This window comes from Leptonychotes weddellii, chromosome 1 (assembly GCF_054177405.1).
Source record: "Leptonychotes weddellii isolate Sample4059 chromosome 1, ASM5417740v2, whole genome shotgun sequence".
NCBI lineage: Eukaryota > Metazoa > Chordata > Mammalia > Carnivora > Phocidae > Leptonychotes > Leptonychotes weddellii.
The window spans coordinates 51,649,299-51,669,027 of NC_138369.1; the positions used below are offsets into that span (position 1 = coordinate 51,649,299).

Consider the following 19,729-nt stretch of genomic DNA (forward strand, 5'->3'; position numbering starts at 1 on the left):
ATCCAGTAGTTGTTTATCTCTCTTTTTCTCAGCTTCTTTATTTTCCATCATTTGGTCTTCTTTATCACTGATTCTCTCTTCTGCCTCATTTACCGTAGCAGTTAGCGCCCCCATTTTTTATTGCACCTCATTAATAGCCTTTTTGATTTCGACTTGGTTAGATTTTATTTCTTTTATTTCTCCAGAAAGGGTTTCTCTAATAACTTCCATGCTTTTTTCAAGCCCAGCTAGTATCTTTGATGATTCTGAACTCTATATCTGACATCGTACTAATGTCCGTATTGAGTAGGTCCCTGGCATTTGGTACTACCTCTTGTTCTTTTTGTTGAGGTGATTTTTTCCGTCTTGTCATTTTGTCCAGAGGAGAATAGACTAATGAGAGAACAAAATGCTAACGGGGTAAAATGTCCCCAGGAAATATACTCTAAACAAATCAGAGAAGATCTGAAGCTGGGGGAAAAGAAAGGGAAAGAAAGAAAAAAAAATAAAAAGATAAAAACAAACAGAACCAGAACAAAACAAAAAAAGAACAGAATATGATCAAATATGATCAGGCTGGTGCATAGATCAGTGCCATGCACTAGATTTTGGGTGTATTTTGGTCTGTTAGAAGAAAGTGCCTCCCCAAGTTTTAAAGAAAGAAAAACTTATATATGTACAAAAGTAAGGGTTGATATGATATGGAATATGACTGTAAAGATGAAAATTATAAGAAAATTTATAAAAGGAATTGATATATTGTTTGAAAAAAGAAAGAAGAGGATTTAAAAAAAAAGAAAAAGGGAGAGAATGTGATCAGGCAGGAGAGTAGAACAAAACCATACACTAGAGATTTAGAGTATATTTTGATTTGTTAGAAAAAACTATCTCAAAATTTTAAAGAGAGAACAACTTATATATATATGCCAAAAATAAGGGTAACTACTGTAAAGGGATAGAATATGATTCTAAAAATGGAAAATAAAAATGTTTTTTAAAAAAGGGATTGATGTTGGTTGAAATAGGGAAAAAAAAAATTCAAAAAAAAAAAGAGAGTTAAAAAAGAAAAAATTAACTTTGAAAGACTAAAGAATCATGGTAAAAAAAGCCATGGATTCTATGTGCATTATTCCCCTATCGCTGGAGTTCTGCTGTTCTCATTGATTGGTAAACTTGGTCTTGGCTGGCTGTTCTCACTGATCTTCTGGGGGAGGGGCCTGTTGCCGTGGTTCCCAAATGTCTTTGCTGGAGGCCGAATTGCCCCGCCCTTGCTGGTCCGGGCTAAGTCATCTGCTCGGGTTTGTTCTCAGGAGCTTTTGTTCCCTGCAAGGTTTCCCTGCAGCTTTGGAGGCCGAGAGTGAAAATGGCGGCCTCCCAATCTCCGCCCTGGAGGAGCCGAGAACTCAGGGCCCCACTCCTCAGTGAGTGCCCAGAGAAAAGCAGTCAATCACTCCCATCTCCCTGGTCTCCAACCCAACTCTATTCTCACCCGGCCTGTGACCGAGCATTTCTATCTCTGGCACCCGACCCCATGTTGAGTCTCCAATCCCAGCAGATCCCTGTGGTGCGCTCCCATGCCGCTCCTCCCGGGGGAGGAAGGGGAGTCTCCCCGGATCTGCCGCCTGTTGGGTCCCTGTTGGAGGAGCAGTGGCCAGACTGTGCTGCGGATCACGGTTTATGGCGACCCCGAGCTGAGAGCCCGCACTTCAGCTCCGTCTCTGCAGCCGACTTCCCCGCTCCAATACCTGGGAGCTCTGCCGCACTCAGGCACCCCCGGTCTTTCTGTGACCCTGAGGGTCCTGAGACCACACTGTCCCAGCTTGGGTTCTACTCCCCCGCTTAGCCACTGGAGCGATGTCACTCAGTGGAGCTGACTTCTAGAAGTTCTGATTTTGTGCTCCGCAGCTCTATCACTTGCCAGAAGTGGCCGACGGAGGCCCCCTCCCCCACCATTATTCTCCCGAATTCCGCCTCGGATTCACTTCTCCGCACATCCTACCTTCCAGAAAGTGGTCACTTTTCTGTTCAGAGAGTTGTTGCTATTCTTTTCTTCGATCTCCTGTTGAGTTTGTAGGTGTTCAAAATGGTTTGATCCCTTTCCAGCTGAATTCCTGAGACCAGACCAAATCCAGGTCTCCTACTCCTCCACCATCTTGCCTCCAGCCTGCATCCATTTTTTTTTTAGATTGTCTAACTTGTTGACATATAAATTTTCAGTAATACTCTCTTATAATTCTTTGTATTTTTTCGTTATTGGCAGTGTTGTCTCCTCATTCCTTCATGAATTTATTTATGTGGGTACTTTTCTTTTTGGTATGTCTGGCTAGGGGTTTATCAGTTTTATTAATTTTTTAAAAGAACCAGTTTCTAGTTTTCGTTGATCTGTTCTACTGCTATTTTGATTTCTATATCATTGATTTCTACTCTAATCTTTATTATTTATCTTCTACTGTATTTAGACTTGAGTTTTCTTTTTCCAGTTCCTTTCCCAGTTTCCTAACCTTTAGGTTGTGTACTTAGAGTTTTCTTGCTTCTTGAGGAAGGCCTGTATTGCCATATAGTTTTCTCTAGGACCTTCTATGCTGCATTCCAAAGGTTCTGAACTGTCGTGTTTTTGTTCTTATTTGCCTCCACATATTTTTTAAATTCTTTAATTTCTTGGTTGATTCATTCATTCTTTAGTAGGTTGCTCTTTAGCCTTCATGTATTTGTGTTTCTTCCAAGTTTTTTCTTGTAGTTGACTTCAAGTTTTAAAGCACTGTGGTCTGAAAATATGCTTTGGGTAAGTTGAGACCTGATTTGTGATCCAGTATGTGATCTATTCTGGAGAATGATCCATGTGCATTCAAGAATACTGTGTATTCTGCTGCTTTAGGATGAAATGCTCTGATTATACCTGTGAAGTCCATCTGGTCCAGTGTCATTCAAAGCCCTTGTTTCCTTGTTGATCTGCTTAGATGATCTGTACATTGCTGTAAATAGGGTGTTAACATTCCCTATTATTATTGTATTATCAATGTGTTTCTTTAATTTGGTTATTTGTTGATTTATATGTTTGGTTACTCCCATGTTAGGTGCATAAATATTTACAACTATTAATATTCTTGTTTGATACACCCCTGTATTATTGTATAGTGTCCTCCTTCATCTCTTTTACAGTCTTTGGTAAGATCTAGTTTGTCTGATGTAAGGATGGCTACACCATCTCTTTTGATGTTCATTGGCATGGTTAATGGTTCTCCATCCCCTCACTTTCAATCTGGAGGTGTCTTTAGGTCTAAAATGAGTCTTTTGTAAATAGCATATCCATGGGTCTTGTTTTTTTAATCCATTCTGATACCCCAGGTCTTTTGATTGGAGCATTTAGTCCTTTTAATTCAGAGTAATTATTGAAAGATGCGAACACTAGTATATACGTGCTACAATTAAGAAGTATTTTCTTTATATACAAGTAACTGAGCTGTCCATTAAAAACTTTAAAAAAGAAAAAGAAAATATGAATTTAGTGCTGTTGTATTCCTTGTAATGTTGGTGTTCTTCTAATTGTTTCTGTTCCTTCCTGGTCTTTTTTATTTTTGGGATCTCTGCTCAAAGAACCCCCTTTAATAGTTCTTGCAGGGCTATTTTAGTGTTCATAAATTCCTTTAGTTTTTGTTTGTCCTGGAAACTCTTTATCTCTCCTTCTATTCTGAATGACAGCTTGCTGGATAAAGTATTCTTGACCACATATTTTTCCAATTTAGCACGTTGACTATATCATGCCAGTGTTTTCTGGCCTGCTAGGTCTCTGTGGACAGCTCTGCTGCCAGCCTTATGTTTCTACTCTTGTAGGTTAAGGACCTCTTTTCCCCCCGAGCTGTTTTCAGGATTTTCTCTTTATCTCTGAAATTTGCAAGCTTCGCTATTATATGTCAAGGTGTTGACCTATTTTTATTGATTTCAAGGGGGCATTCTCTGTGTCTCCTGGACTTGAATGCCTGTTAACTCCCCCAATTTAGAGAAGTTCTCAGCTCCAATTTGTTCAAATAAACCTTCTGCCCTTCTCTCCTTCTCCTCATCTTCTGGGACCCCTATTAGCCAGATATTATTTGTTTTATGGAATCGCTGAGTTCTCTGAGTTTCCCTTCATGATCTAATAGTTTTCTTTCTCTCTTCTTTTCAGCTTCCTCATTTTTTGTCATTTTATCTTCTATATCACTGATTCACTCTTCTGCCTTGTTCATTTTCATTTTTATTAGCCTCTACTTGGATGTGCATCTTGGTAATAGCATTTTTAATTTTGACCTGACTAGTTTTTATTTCTTTTATTTCTACAGTATGGGATTCTCTGTTGTCTTTTGCTTTTTTCAAGCCCAACTGGTATCTTTATAATTGTTTTAAATTTTAGTTCAGTCATCTTACTTATATCCATATTGATAAATCCCTGGCTGTGTGTACTACCTCCTGTTCTTTCTTTTGGAGTGAATTTCTTTAGCTCTTCATTTTGTCCAGAAAAGAATAGAAGAAAGAAAGAGAGAAAAGAACAAGAACAACAACGAAAAGAGGGAAAAACAAACAAGAAACACCAAAACAAAACAAAGAACAAAAAAAATACCAAAAAACAAAGAAGAAACACAAAACTAAAAACTAGATCCTGGGTGTGTTTGGTCTGCTTGTTAAAGGAAATTAGATTGCAAAATAAGAAAGAAAAACATATATATGTATTATATATATATATGGAAATAAGTAAAAATACATACACATAACATATAAAAACTAAAATTAAAAAAGGATAAAGAATTCAAAGAATAAGAAAATAACTGAAAAATTAATACTGAAAGATTAAAGAAAAAAAAAAAAGAATGCTGTATACTGTTTTCCCCAAAAGATGAAGCTTTTCCGTCATCCTTGATCAGTAAACTTGCTGTGTGCCAGTTGTTCCTGCTAGTCTTCTGAGGGGAGGGGCATGTTGCATTGATTCTCGGGTGGACTTGTCCTATTGCAAATGTGCCTCCCTTGGGCAGAGGTAGAGTTCAGTGTCAATGGCTCTGGATTCCACTGTGTGGTGCTGTTTTGCTCCCTGCAGGCTTTCAACATTGTGGGTGGGATGCATATAGAGGCCCTCCTCTCTCCGGGCCTCCCTCTTCAGCCCTCACAGAAAAGCAGTCAATCATTTTTGTCTCCTCTATTTTCATCAGAACTCTGTTCACCCGGCCTGTGACCAAGTGCTTTTTATCTCAGGCACATGACTTTCAAAACTCCAAATTTTACAGATTCCTGTGGTGTGGACCTGCTCCATTCCTTCTGGGGGATGGTGGGGGATCTCTCCATGCTTCTGCCTTTTGCTTGACCTGTTCCAGAAAAGAGATCACACAGCCACGTGTTGGTTTGCAGTTCATGGCAACATAGAGCAGAAACCCAACACCTAGACTCACTGTACTCAGTGGGCTTCCCTGCTCCTATGCCTGTGAACTCTGCCACACTCAGGCCCCATCCATTCTTCTTGTGATCCCAGGGATCCTGATACCACACTATCACACCTGGGATTCCACCTGACTCACCACCTGAGCACCTTTAAGCCAGGGATGTACCCCACTGTAACAGACATCTAAAAGTTCCAATTTTTCACTCCACTTCTTATAATACTTTGCGGTAGCCTCCTTAAGCCAGCTCCCTCGCCCCCATCTTATCCTCAGATATATCACCCTGGATTCAGGTCTCCACACCTCCTACCTTTCAAAAAGTGGTCGCTTTTGTACTTGCAGAATTGCAGCATTTCTTTTCTCTGATCTCTGATTGATTTCTCAGGTGTTCAGTGATTTGAATACTGTCTAGCTGTATTCAAGGGACCAGACAAACTTAGCGTCCTCTACTCCTCTGCCATCTGAACTTCTCCTCCACTAGTGGTATTTTGATATGGATTGCATTAAATGTGTAGATTGCTTTGGGTAGTATAGACATTTTAACTATGTATGTTCTTCCAGTCCATGAGCATTGAATGTTTTCCAATTTCTTTGTGTCCGCTTCTATTCATTTCATAAAGTTTTTATAGTTTTCAGAGTACAGATCTTTTACCTCAGTGGTTAGGTGTATTCCTAAGTATCTTCTTGTTTTTGGTACAATCTTAAATGGGATCAATTCCTTGATTTCTTTTTTTTCTGCCTCATTCTTGGAATATAGAAATGGAACAGATTTCTGTATTTTGATTTTATATCCTGTGACTCTGCTGAATTCATGTATTAGTTCTAGCAATTTTTTGGTGGAGTCTTTTGAGTTTTCTACATAGAGTATTATGTTGTCTACAAATAGTGAAAGTTTTACTTCTTCCTTGCTGACATGGATGCCTTTTCTTTCTTTTCTCTGATTGCTGAGGCTGACTTCCAGTACTGTCTTAAATAGTAACGGTGAGAGTGGACATCCCTGTCTTGTTCCTTACCGTAGAGGAAAAGTTCTCAGTTTTTCCCCATTGAGGATATTAGCCTGTGGGTCTTTCATATATGGCCTTTATGATGTTGAGGCATATTCCATCCATCTCTACTTTGTTGAGAGTTTTTATCAAGGATGGATACTGTATTTTGTCAGATGCTTTTTCTGCATCTATTGAGAGGATCATATGGTTCTTATCCTTTTATTAATGTGGTGTATCACATTGATTAAATTGTGAATATTGAAACAACTCCTGCAGCCCAGGGATAAATCCCACTTGATCGTGGTTTATGATTCTTTTAATGTACTGTTGGATTCAATTAGCTAGTATCTTTTTGAGAATTTTTGTATCCATGTTCATCGGGGATATTGGATTGTAATTATTCTTTTTAGTGAAGTCTTTGTGTGGTTTTGGAATTAAGGTAATGCTGAATGAGTTTGGAAATTTTCCTTCCATTCTATTTTTTTGGAACAGTTTGGGAAGAGTAGGTGTTAACTCTTCTTTAAATGTCTGGTACAGTTCCCCTGGGAAGGCTTCTTTTTGGCCCTGTACTTTGTTTATTGGGAGATTTTTGATTACTGATTAAATTTCTTTGCTGGTTATGGTCAGATTTTCTATTTCTTCCTGTTTCAGTTTTGGTAGTTTGTATATGTCTAGGAATGCATCCGTTTCTTCTAGATTGCCCAGTTTGTTGGCATATAATTTTTTTATAATATTCTAATTGTATTTTTGTGGGTTGTGATCTCTCCTCTTTCATTCATGATTTTATCTATTTGGGTCCTTTCTCTTTTCTTTTTGATAAGTCTGGCTAGAGGTTTATCAATTTTATTAATTATTTCAAATAACCAGCTCTTATTTTCATTGATCTGTTCTACTGGGATTTTGTTTGTTTCTATATCTTTTCTCTGTTGCTTCCACCTATTTTTTTCCTTTAATTTTTTGGTAAACCCATTCATTCTTTAGTAGGATGTTCTTTAATCTCCATATATTTGTGGTCTTTCTAAATTTTTTCTTATGGTTGTCTTATACTTTTTCTAGTCTACTCTTCATTCTCTGTAGTGTATTTTTAATTTCAGTTACTGAGTTCTTCATCTCTTTCTTTTTAATGTTTTGTATCTCTTTGTTGAGGGTCTTACTGAGGTCTTCTCAAGTTCAGTGAGTATCTTTATGATTATTAGTTGAAATTCTCTATCAGGCATATCACATATCTCCATTTCATTGAGGTCTTTTGCTGATATTTTATCCTGTACTTTCATTTCAGACATATTCCTCTGCTCTCTCATTTTGTCTAAGTCTCTGTGTCTGTTTCTATGCGTTAGGAAAATCAGCCATATCTCCTACTCTGGAAAGTAGTGCCCTTTGAAGAAGAGGTCCTGTAGTACAGTGTCCTCTGTTCACCAGAACCTGACACTTCACAGGTATTTCTTATGTGTGTTGCATGCACCCTACTGTTGTGGCTGAGCCATGTTTACATTCTGTCCATCATCTGCAATGGCTCTCTTTGCCTGTTGTGGTCATGGTTTGGTTTCTGTATTATTAGTGGGCCAGTCTGTGGCCACCTTGGGCTTGAGTTGCATCAGACCAGATGTTTTCCAGAGCTGTGGTAGCACCAAACTACAGGACACTCTCCCTATGTTGTTCCCTGAGAATCTTTAATCAGTAGGTGGGGCCTGCTCTCAGACCAGATTTCTGCCCCCAGCCCACTGCTGGGGCCCCAGTAGACTGATGTATGTGGTTTTCTTCCTCTCTCTGCTGGGCAGGAGTTACTTTGGATTGGTGCTGGTCCCTTTTGGGGTTGCTTGCACACTGCCAGCTTGTGGCACCACTTTGAATGGAATCCTGCCAAGGACCTGTTGGGGGGGCGGGTCACAGGAGATCGGGGTGCTGTTAACAAGCTATGCGGAGAATGTTCTCACTGTGCTGATTCCCACAGGTGTCCCTGCATATAGGCTGCAGGGACTGGGAGGGAAATGGTGCCCACCAACTCTTTTGTTCTTGGGAGAAGTTTCCCAAAGACACCTGCCCCTCTAGCACACACTCTTGAGGTTAGTAAATAAATTTCTTTCTTGTATATCTGAGGTGTTTTTCAAATTGCTTCTTCTGTGCTGTATCTCAGTGGGGTTGTTTGTTGCACTTTTCTTTTAAGCGCGAGAACTCAGTTTCCCATTTCCCTCCCCAGAGCCGATCCTGCTGATTTTTAAAGTTGGTGTTAAGCACTGCTGGTTGTAAAAACTTGAGACATTAAGCCCTTCTGGTTGTCACAGTCAGATATTATGGAGATTCATCTTCCCAGTGCAGGTTCCCTGTACCTGGGGTGCCTGGTGTGGGGTTTGCTCCTCTTCTCTCTCCACTTGCATCGTCCCTCCTGGCCACGTCTCTGCCCTTCTTATCCTCTTCAGTGTGGCCTCTTCTAAAATTAGCTGTGGAGAGGAGTCTATTCTGCTAGTCTTCTGGTTGTTTTCTGGGTTATTTACACTGATGTGGGTGTTATCAGGTGTATCTGTGGGACCATGTGAGCCTAGGATGCTCCTACTCCTCCATCTTCCCTGGAAGTACCCCCAGCTTTTTTTTTTTTTTTTTCCAGTTTTTTGCCTAAGTGCTATGGCTACAGCCTCCTGTACAGTGTTAAGAAGAGTTGAAAGTGGATATCCTTGTTTGTTCTCAGTCTTTGGGGAAAGCATTTGGTCTTTATTAAGGATGATGTTAGCTGTGGGTTTTTGTAGAGGCTTTTTATCACAATTAGAAGCTCCTTTCTATTCCTAGTGATTATATTTGTCATGAAAAATTTGGGGGCGCCTGGGTGGCTCAGTCGGTTAAGCTTCTGCCTTCAGCTCACGTCATGATCTCAGGGTCCTGGGATCCAGCCCTGTGTCGGACTCTCTGTTCAGTGGGGAGTCTGCTTCTCCCTCTCCCTCTGTGATCTCTCTAGCTTTTGCTCTCTCAAATAAATAAATAAATAATCTTTAAAAAAAAAAAAGTATGGATTTTGTCAATTTTTTTTCTTCCTATTGATGTCATTATGTGATTTTTGTTTTGTGTTTATTGATATGTTAAAAAATAGTTTTGCATTCCTAGGATAAATCTCAATTGGTCAAGGGGTATAATTCTTTTTATATATGTTACTGCATTTCAGTGTGCTAGTATATTGTTGAGAATTTTTGCATTTATATGCATAAGAGATACTGGTTTGTCTGATTTTGGTATTAAGGTAATACTGACCTCATAGAATGAACTGGAAAGTTCTTCCTCTTCTGTTTTGAAGAGTTTATGAAGAATCAGTATTTTTTTTTTAAGATTTTATTTCTTTATTTGTCAGAGAGAGAGAGCAAGGAGGGGGAGCAGTAGGCAGAGGGAGAAGCAGGCTCCCCGCTGAGCAGGGAGCCCCATGTGGGACTCAGTCCCAGGACCCTGGCAGGATCATGACCTGAGCCGAAGGCAGACACTTAACCGACTGAGCCACTCAGGCGTCCCAATTATTATTTTTTCTTTAAGTATGTGGTAGAACTTAGCAATAAAGCCATCTGGGTCTTTGCTTTTCTTTATGGATGGTTTTGACTACTAATTTAATCTCTTCACTTGTTATAGGTCTGTTCAGATTTTGTGTTTCTTCTTGAATCAATTTTAGTAGAGTTTGTGTTTAAAACTACTATAACTGTTGTTTTCATCAAAAGTATTTAATTTATTGGCAAAAATTGTCTTATTTTTAAATAATTTTTAAAAAATTTCCTGTAAAGTCACTAGTATGTTTCTTCTTTCATTTCTCATTTACATAGTTTGAATCCTTTTTCTTCATCAGTGTATTTAGAGGTTTATTAATCTTGTTGATCTTTTCAGTGAACCAGTTTTTTATTTCATTGATTTTCTCTTTTGTTTTTCTAATCTTTGTTTCATTAATTTCCACTATATTCTTTACTGTTTCTTTCTTTCTGCTTGCTTTAGGTTTAGTTTGCTCTTCTTTTTCCAGTGTTTTAAGGTGAAAGGTTAGGTTGTTGATTTGAGATCTTTTTTTTTTAATCAGTATAGGTGTTGCAGAAAAAAATTCCCTCTAAGCACTCCCTGAATTACTTGAAGGGGTTCCTTGTCACAGGAACCACTAGTATTTTAGTTCTTGATTTTTTTTTTATTCATAACTAATCAAAAAAGTCTTAACTATGCTTTTTTGATGCCAAAAGTTATACCTTAGAGCACTTAGTTATACTTTAGAGCACCTAGAGTTATACCTTAGAGAAAAAATTCCTAAGTTGATGTTGGCTAATCAGTTAGGTACTTGAAACAGTTTTAAAGTGTAATTTGAAAGTAGAACTTAATTATTTATTTTTATATGTTCAATTAGCCAACACTGCATCATTGGTTTTTGATGTAGTGTTCAGCGATTCATTAGTTGTATGTAACACCCAGTGCTCATCACAATGTGTGCCCTCCTTAATACCCATCACTCAGTTGGACTTAAAGCATGATGAAGCTAATGGCAACCTCCAGCTACTTAAATTAGTTCAGTAGAAATTTAACGGGATCCAGGAGGTTGCCATTATGCTTTAAGTCCAAGCTTTAATTATAATCATGATTTTCAAGGACTCTAATAGACAGGCCTGGTTATACTGCAACAAAATGATGAGAACTGAATGTTTAAGTTGTACAAACATAGCTTAGAAGCCAGCTTTGAAGATCATTCTTATTATCTCTCTTCTCATACCTCTGTTCCACTGGATAAAAGGACTAACACTTTTTCCTCTTCATTTTTAAATAAAGTAAATGTTAAATTTAAAAATTAGTCTTGTGGAGACTCAACAATAAATGAAGAATTTTCAGGTATTGCTCAGGTGTTATTACTAGGTACCAAGACTGATTTAAGTGTGTTCTAAAAATCAGTGTAGTTCTCAGGGGAAGTAATAATAAATATGAATATCTGCTCTCAATGTATCAAAGCAGATATTCAATATCTCAATATCAAAGCAGATTAGCATTATATATTTGTTTTTGTTAGGTGATTTGGTATATAATAGAAAATTTATTCAAGTGGACTTTGAAATATCCATTAATATAAATGTGAATGTCAAAGAATGTTTCTAAGACATTATGTCATGATACATCTACTTGTTTTTCCATGTAAAATAACATTAGTGCAATATAAACAAGTAGAAATGTAAAACATTTGAATTGCTTTCCTTTATATTAAAATAGTTTAAAATGTAAAAAAAGAATGGCTTGAGAGAGCAAGGAGAGGTGACTGGCTTTGGCTTTTATATGGTTAGCGTGGGGCTGGGGTGAGGATTTTTGTACACAGGCCAGGGCTTGTGTACTTTGAACTTCCTGCCGGTGCTAAGGGAGCACTTGGGCTTTATTTCTTTGTCCAGATGTTGGCAAGAAGGAGAAGTACGAGTGGTGGGGCTTGAAAGCTGTCAGCAGTCAAACATCAAAAATGAAGTCAGACTCTTAATTACATAAAACCATAATACCTCCTGCTCTGCCCTCCAGTCCTTAACTGCCCTGGCAACCACTAAACTGTTGTCCATTTCTATACTTTTGCTATTTCAAGAATGTTGTATAAATAGAGTAATACACTGTGTTACCTTTTCAGGTTGGCTCTTTTCATTCATCGTCATTCTCTAGAGATGCATCCAAGTTGTTGAATATACTCATTCTTTTTATTGCAGGTAGTGTTCCATAGTATAGTAGTACCTCAGTTTATTCTTCCATTGCAGGACATCTGGGTGGTTTCCAGTTTGGGGCTATTATGAATACACTGCAGTGAACAATTGTGTACAAGTTTTTCTGTGGACATAAGTTTTCATTTTGGGGGTATATATGTCTGGGTGTACAACTGCTAGGTTGTATGGTAAGTTTTTAAGAAACTGCCAGACTGTTTCCCAGAGTGGCTATACAATTTACATTCCCACTAGTAATGAGTGATCTGGTTTCTTTGTATCTTCAACAGCATTTGATGTTGTCACTGTTTTTTTTTTATTTTAACTATTCTGATAGATATATAGTGATTATCTTATATAGTGATTTTAATTTGAATTTCTCCAATGGCTAATCATGTTAAACATTTTTTCTTGTCCTTATTTGTATTTATCTTCATGTCTTTTGCCCATTTTCTTATGGAAGGAATTATTTGCCTTTTTTACTGTTGAGTTTTGAGAATTCTTTATATAGTCAGATATTAGTCCTTTGTCAGGTATGTGCCTTGTAAATACTATCTTCCAGTCTGTAGTTTGTCTCTCATGCTCTCAATAAGGGTCTTCCTAGAGCAGAGTTTTACATTTTGATGAGGTCCAGTTTATCAATTTTCCCTTTTATGGATCATGCTTTTGGTGTCAATTCTAATAACTTTGCCTAGACTTAGATCATAAAGATTTTCTCCTATGCTTTTTTCTAAAAGTTGTATAGTTTTATGTTTTATATTTAAGTCTGGGATTCATTTTGAATTGATTTTTGTATAAGATGTAAGGTTTAAGTTGACTTTCATTACTTTGCCTATGAATGTCCAATTCCTCCATCAGTATTTGTTGAAAAGACTATCCTTCCTCCTTTGAATTGCTTTTTGCACCTTTATGAAGAATCAGGTGGGCATATCTGCAGAGTAGACTCCTACGCTATGGTGTGGCCTGCAGCATAATCTCTTTCCCTAGGTGTGAAATAACATTCACTGAGAGCCCAAAATGTGCCCAGGTAGTTTATACTTAAACCCCACAACCACTCCCATTTTATAAAGTGAGGCCACAGAGATTTTAAGAGGTAAAGTGATGCCTCCATAGTCATACAGTTAATAAGTGGGGAGGTGGATTTGAACCTAGGTCAGTCTTAGTTCATGTTCTCTTCCCTGTACACTAAGCTCTGATGTCTCCTGAAAGTGGCTTAAACCTTTGGACAGCCTCCATTATGATGAATTACAAAAGGAAATGAGTTTAGTAGAGAGCTGGATTTGTAGTGTCCAAATTATAGTTCTTAATGCATTGGTGGGGTCACAGTCATTTAAGGGATTCCTAATCAGCATTTGTTTTGTTTTTGAATTGCTTATTTGAGATATTTTAAAATATTATATTACAATATTAGTAAAGTCACATTCGATATTACAAATTAGTTGGATATATTTGTGTTGGTCTATTTCAGGTTTTCCTTTTCCACTGATTTATGTGTCTCTTCCTCCACTAGTAGCACAGTTTCTCTCTTTTTTAAGTTTTTATTTAAATTCCAGTTTGTTAACATACAGTGTCATATTAGTTTCAGGTGTACAATATAGTGATTCAACACTTCCATACATCACCCTGTGCTCATCACAAGTGCACTCCTTCATCCCCATCACCTAAATTGACCCATCCCCCACCCACCTCCCTTCTGGTAACCAGCACTTTGTTCTCTATAGTTAAGGGTCTGTTTCTTGGTTTGGCCTCTCTCTCTCTTTCTCTCCCCCCCCTTTTGCTCATTTGTTTTGTTTCTTAAATTCCACATATGCATGAAATCATATGGTATTTGTCTTTCTCTGGCTGACTTATTTCACTTAACGTAATACTCTCTAGCTCCAGCTATGTTGTTGCAAATGGCAAGATTTCATTCTTTTTTTTTTTTTTATTTTAATTTAATTTTATTTATTTATTTGAGAGAGAGAATGAGAGACAGAGAGCACGAGAGGGGAGAGGGTCAGAGGGAGAAGCAGACTCCCTGCCGAGCAGGGAGCCCGATGTGGGACTCGATCCCGGGACTCCAGGATCATGACCTGAGCCGAAGGCAGTCGCTTAACCAACTGAGCCACCCAGGCGCCCAAGATTTCATTCTTTTTGATGGCTGAGAAATACTTCAGTGTATATGTATACCATATCTTCCTTATCTGTTCATCAGTTGATGGACGCTCTGGTTGTTTCCATAATTTGGCTATTGTGGACAATGCTGCTATAAACATTGCGGTGCATGTATCCCTTTGAATTAGTATTCTTGTATTTGGGTAAATACCTAGTAGTGCAATTGCTGGATCCACAGTCTTGATTATTATAGCTCTAAGTCTTGAAGTTAAATAGATGATGTCCTCATACTTTATTCTAATTTTTAAAAATTGTTCTGCCTATTGTAATTCTTTTGTTTTTCCACATAAATTTTAGGATAATCTTGTCTATATATACAAAAAACTTCGCTGAGATATTGACAGGAGTAGCATTAAACAGGTAGATCTTTTGGTGGAGAATTGACATCTTTACTATGTCAAGTCTTCCAGTATATGATACGGTATGTCTGTCCATTTATTTAGATCTTTGCTTTCTTTCATCAGCCATTTGTAATTTTTAACATACAAGCCCTGTAAATGTTTTCCTGTATTCTGGGATATTTCTTAGTTTACCACCATATGTGACAATCTAGCCCTGGTCTGCTTAATATTGGCAGGCATGATCATGCAAATCTTCCTGTGTCCTCTTTTCATACATCCAAAGATGATCCTGGCTACCAGGATCTAACTGCACCATCATTCTCACATTCCTCCTGAACAATAATATTGGTTATTTTAGTCTCTTGCCAGTGACATCTGATGTCCCAGCAAATGGCATTGCCCACTACGATGCTGAAAAACTACTCCTGAGGTCCCAGCAGCGACACGGCTAACATAGATTTGGTTCGCACTCTGCTGGGTAGACCCTGAGCAGGAGTGATGCCTCCAGGCAGGTGGTATGCTGTCCATCCAGCTCAGGCCCAGGCTTCAAGGGAACGAGGGCGTCTTCAGATGGTAAAGAAGGAAGAAGAGGATGAAGGCTACACTTCAGTGCAGGCTGCCAGGCCACAGACACTCAACCGTTCTGGCCAGGAACTGTTTCGCCAGCTCTTCAGGCAGCTTCGTTACCATGAATCTTCTGGGCCCCTAGAGACTTACAGCAGGCTCCGGGAGCTCTGCCGCTGGTGGCTGAGGCCTGACATTCTCTCCAAGGCCCAGATCCTGGAGCTGCTGGTGCTGGAGCAGTTCCTGAGCATCCTGCCTGGGGAGCTCCGGACCTGGGTACAGCTGCATCACCCTGAGAGTGGTGGGGAGGCTGTGGCCCTGCTGGAAGAGCTGCAGAGGGACCTCAATGGGACACCGTGGAGGGTGAGTGTGAGCAAGTGTGCAGTTCCCAGTGAACTCTGCCTGTCAGTCAGCCAGCTCGTCTAGAATGTGTGGGTTGGGCCTCTGAACCCTCAGCATTGAGGAAGGCAGGGAATGTCTTCCCTTCTCATTCCCACAGCACCTGAGCAGCTGAGAACTAGACCCTGAGCCAAGGACCTTTGAGCTGGCAGCCCTTCCCCCCTTGCCAGAGGACAGGCGGCTCCAGAAAGAGGGTCAGCAAGTATCTATAGATAACAGTAATGAGCTTTTGGACACAGTGACTTACATTATGCGAGTCCATCTCCACATATCTAATTTGACTTGATACTGACCTGTAAAGTGGGAGTGATGTCTCTCTTGCTGTTAGAGTCAGGACTCCTGACTTCTGAGTACATGGTAAGACCTATAAATGCACTCGCAGCATGTTCCTTCTTTCTTTTGAGGATTTGTTCTGTGCAGGGGTCAGGGGTAAGAAGAGTATTGAGGGTCAGCGCAGGGCCAAGATATTGGAAGACTTTATTTCACAGACTCATTGTTCGAGCATTGTTCATGTTCTTTCAGAAACTCAGTTTATTGAAAAGAATATGCAGAACTGATCTAACAATGAGAATTTATTCAGTGTACATTTGAATGCTCACCATGTGTCCAGCCCCAGCCTTAGCACCGGGAAACAGCTGACTGCCCCAGTGCTGATGGTAGAGCAGCCAGTCAGTCAAAGTGAGCTCTGCCTGCCCCTTCTGCCCCACACAGGTGAGTTTCTCAATGCTTCTTATAGCTTTGGAGGTTCGTTTTTTGGGGTTTTTTTTTAAGAGCGTTTATCATTTTTGTAGGCTTCTTTAAAATTTTTTTCAGTAAAAATATGTAAAATTCTACATATATGATTCATGCATAAATGAAAGTCACCTTTAAGATTTCTGGAACATATCTGACATATTCTTCTCCCAAATATAATATCAAATTAGGTCAATCAAGTAACACATCTGACTGAACATCTACCAGCAGTGAATGGTAATATATCAATGCAAGGTATGGCTATTAAAAAAGAAAACCTTTTTGCTTAACATTGGTTACTATTTTAAAAAATCTAAGAGCATTTATCATTTTTACCAAAACACCAAGATGTTTAAGAGGATCAAAAAATCATTGATTAAAGCAAAAAAGGTACATAGTAGGTACAAAATTGTGGCTTGGTTACATTTAACACATTTAGAGCTAGATGTAAGGTTTGAAAATCCCTGAAAACATTGCCAAATGGGCATACAGGGCCTACCGGGTTGAAAGCTAGTTAGAAATTAGAAAACAGGGACACCTGGGTGGCTCAGTCGGTTAAGCGTCTGCCTGGCTCAGGCCACGATCCCAGAGTCCTGGGATCGAGTCCCACATCGGGCTCCTTGCTCAACGGGAAGCCTACTTTTCCCTCTCCCTCTGCCTGCCACTCCCCCCTGCTTGTGCTCTCTCTCTGTCTCTCTGACAAATAATAAATTCTTTAAAAAAAATTAGAAAACAAAATGGGCTGGGAGAACACCTCCCAAATTCTGAAAAATGAACAGAATGGCTTAAGATGCACATAAAATTACATAATCACCCTGTGGTTAATCAGCATTGAGCAACTAGGTCCTGAGAGATTTTGTTCTTAAACTTATTGGGCTGTCTGCTTCCATCTTTGTATTGTTTCTTTATTCTCTTTTTGGTAGGGTTTGGGAGGAACAGGTTCATCATCTTTCAGTCTTTTAGCTCGGTATCACATGTTTCATGGCCTCAGGCTAAGATTCATCCAAATCAATGTGGTCAGTGTCTTGGCCACAGGACCAGAAAAAACTTAAAGGTTCATTGGCTATAAGCTTCCAATATTCATTTCCACATCAGGGATAGCCTTGCCTCAGAGACTGGAACCATTTGAAGTCCCAGGGCAAAGACTGCCTCTTTCTAGTCTCTGCTTGGATGGGCACTGCCATTTTTTTGTACCTGAGACTCTCTTCTGTGGTTCCGTGGCTGACCCTCACAAGTAGCATTGCCTCTCTGGCAGTGGTACCATCTCAGTCAGATTTACATGCAGAAGCTGTCCTGTTTCTTTGAGGTCACTATGCTTGGTAGTGCCTAGAGCAGTGCCTGATACTTGGTAGATGTTATCTGCATCTCTGCGGTGAACCATTATCATTTTAACTCAGGGACAAATTTCTTCTCTCTGATTTCTAAGTTCCAGACCAGGGTGAGGCCTGAGGGGCTAGTGGGGAGGTGTCCCTGCAGCGCCTGAAGCCTGACAGCAGTGCCTTGCTGGGTGCTTTCCTATGTTGTAGCTGGAATCTGGCTCCACCTATCTCCCTCATGGCTCACACTAGAGCCCAGGGAGGCTGAGGGATGAGTGGGCCTCCCTGGGCTTTCTCCTCTTCCTCTCCCCTCTGCCTGTAGGTAATGAAGGGCCTGGCTTGCCCTTCCCTGGATCCCTGCCCTTAAAGATTGGCCATATGGCCTCTTCTCTGAGTTTGCTTTCTGATTCCTATGGGGATACTCTCACAACATTTTCTTCTCGCCAGGACCCAGCCCTTGCCCAGAGCCCAGATGTACGTTGGATGGGTACAGGAGCCCTGCGAGCCTCACAGATATGGCCCCCTGCTTCACCTCTAAGGAGCGGCTCTACTCTTGGGGACCACCTGGAGCCTCCCTGTGAAATAGGAGTGTGTGACCTCCTGGCTGGGCAATCCGGTACTCGCCATCTAGCTCTAAGCTGTATCCCACACATCCCAAAGTAGTGTTGTCATTTCACCATCTGTCCTCTCACGAGAATCCCTTTCAATCTTGGTGCTTAGCCCTGTGTCCTTTCTACCCTTCTGTAACCCATGTCTACCTAGCTCCTCCTCCCATTGCACCCCCCCACTCCCACTCCCCAGCCCTCAGCGGACACTGGGGAAATGTGAAATGGGTGTATAACAATATTCCATACCTCCTTGTAGGCCCAGGAGTCCTCTATGTGGGGGAAGAGTGGGCCTCCTCAGTGGGGTGCCAAGAGCTGGGCTACCTTCTCTCATGGCTCTTTCTTCTCCTTCAGAGCCTCCTGTTGCCCAGGTGCCTGCCCTTACCCAGAGAGAGGTGTGTCCAGGAGACCCATTGACATCCCAGCCTCGGGTGAGCCATAAGACCTTTGGTCCTTCATGACATCCCAGCATTGCTGCCTAGTGGAGTCACTGAGGCTCCCACTCATCTTGAGTCTCTGTGTCCAATGACCTCATATCCAGAGACCCAGGTCCTGGAGACCAGATTATCCTCCTTGAGCTCAGAGCTCTTCTACTGGGTGATGCTCTCTCTTTCACCCTTACCAGATCAATCCTGTGCTCACTCAGACTGGCTTGTCCCCTTCCCCTGCCCTCTCCTAAAAGCCAGGAGCTGTAGACTGACTCTCAGACATAGGACTGTGTTTTTCAGGAGGCTGTGACTTTCAAGGATGTGGAAGTGACATTCTCCCAGGATGAGTGGGGATGGCTGGACCCTGCTCAGAGGAACTTGTACAGAGATGTGATGCTGGAGAATTACGGGAACGTGGTTTCTCTAGGTAAGGCATTGATACCCCCATGCTTCTACCCACTTTTACCTCTGCCTTCTTACTCTTTATTATGGTGTCTAGACAGGGACCTGACCTGGGCTCTGACTCTGGCTCTATCACCTAATCCTCTTTCTTGAAATGTGGTGATAATGATGCCTATTTGCTGGATTATTACAATGATTAAAAGTCATACGTGTCAAGTTCCTAGTTAGACGTCCAAACGGTGTTGGTTGATTTAACTGATTGAGTTGTCATGTAGCTCCCACCTCCAGAGAATCCTAGTGATCCTTTTGGCTGTGACTTTTTTCAGCCTCTTTAGTCTCTGCTCAGAGCTGTTGGAAATGGCTGTCTGGGCCTCCTGTCCTGGCTTCCTCCACCAGCCTTCCTGGCCTTTCCCTTGTCCTTGCCAGGACCTCAGGCCTGAGAGGGTCCTGGAGAATAGTTCTGTATGATTTATCCACCCTTCCATTTCATCCCATCCCCTTCTCTTCTGCAGTGGGACCATTCACCAAACCTGTTCTGATTTCCTGGTTGGAAGCAAGGGAGCCATGGGGCCTGAATGTCCAGGGAGCTCAGCCTAAGGGGAAGCCAGGTGTTGCCCCTGCAGGTGAGTTTCAGAAAACCTCTGGATCTTACTCCTCTCACATCTATTCTTCTCTTTCTTAAGGTCTTTTACACCAAGTAAGTCACAGGGAACATACTTTGTTGTTTGCTAGAAGGAAGATCCTTAACAGTGTTGCTA

At 40.5% G+C, this 19,729-nt stretch overlaps 2 protein-coding genes across 6 annotated transcripts in view; one reads left to right on the top strand and one right to left on the bottom strand.

Moving 5' to 3' along the window:
* The window catches only part of ZNF445 (zinc finger protein 445), a 44,179-nt gene that overhangs the window by 16,283 nt on the left and 8,167 nt on the right, over positions 1 to 19,729 (top strand). Inside the window, exons 1-6 of one of the 5 annotated variants that reach the window (XM_081823238.1) lie at positions 15,323 to 15,452; positions 16,412 to 16,475; positions 17,984 to 18,152; positions 18,496 to 18,572; positions 18,870 to 18,996; positions 19,484 to 19,594. In XM_081823238.1, the coding sequence (XP_081679364.1) occupies positions 16,455 to 16,475; positions 17,984 to 18,152; positions 18,496 to 18,572; positions 18,870 to 18,996; positions 19,484 to 19,594 (505 nt within the window). In that variant the 5' untranslated portion in view covers positions 15,323 to 15,452; positions 16,412 to 16,454. Of the gene's footprint in view, positions 1 to 14,129; positions 15,453 to 15,893; positions 16,476 to 17,983; positions 18,153 to 18,495; positions 18,573 to 18,869; positions 18,997 to 19,483; positions 19,595 to 19,729 lie in introns of those variants that run through there. The other 4 variants (XM_031019846.2, XM_081823225.1, XM_081823231.1 and 1 more) reach the window with 4 other exon arrangements.
* Positions 15,768 to 19,729, bottom strand: part of TCAIM (T cell activation inhibitor, mitochondrial) — a 91,844-nt gene continuing 87,882 nt past the window's right edge. The window contains exon 11 of the mRNA XM_081823280.1: positions 15,768 to 15,900. Coding sequence (XP_081679406.1) covers positions 15,819 to 15,900 — 82 coding nt within the window. The 3' untranslated portion in view covers positions 15,768 to 15,818. The remainder of the gene's footprint in view (positions 15,901 to 19,729) is intronic.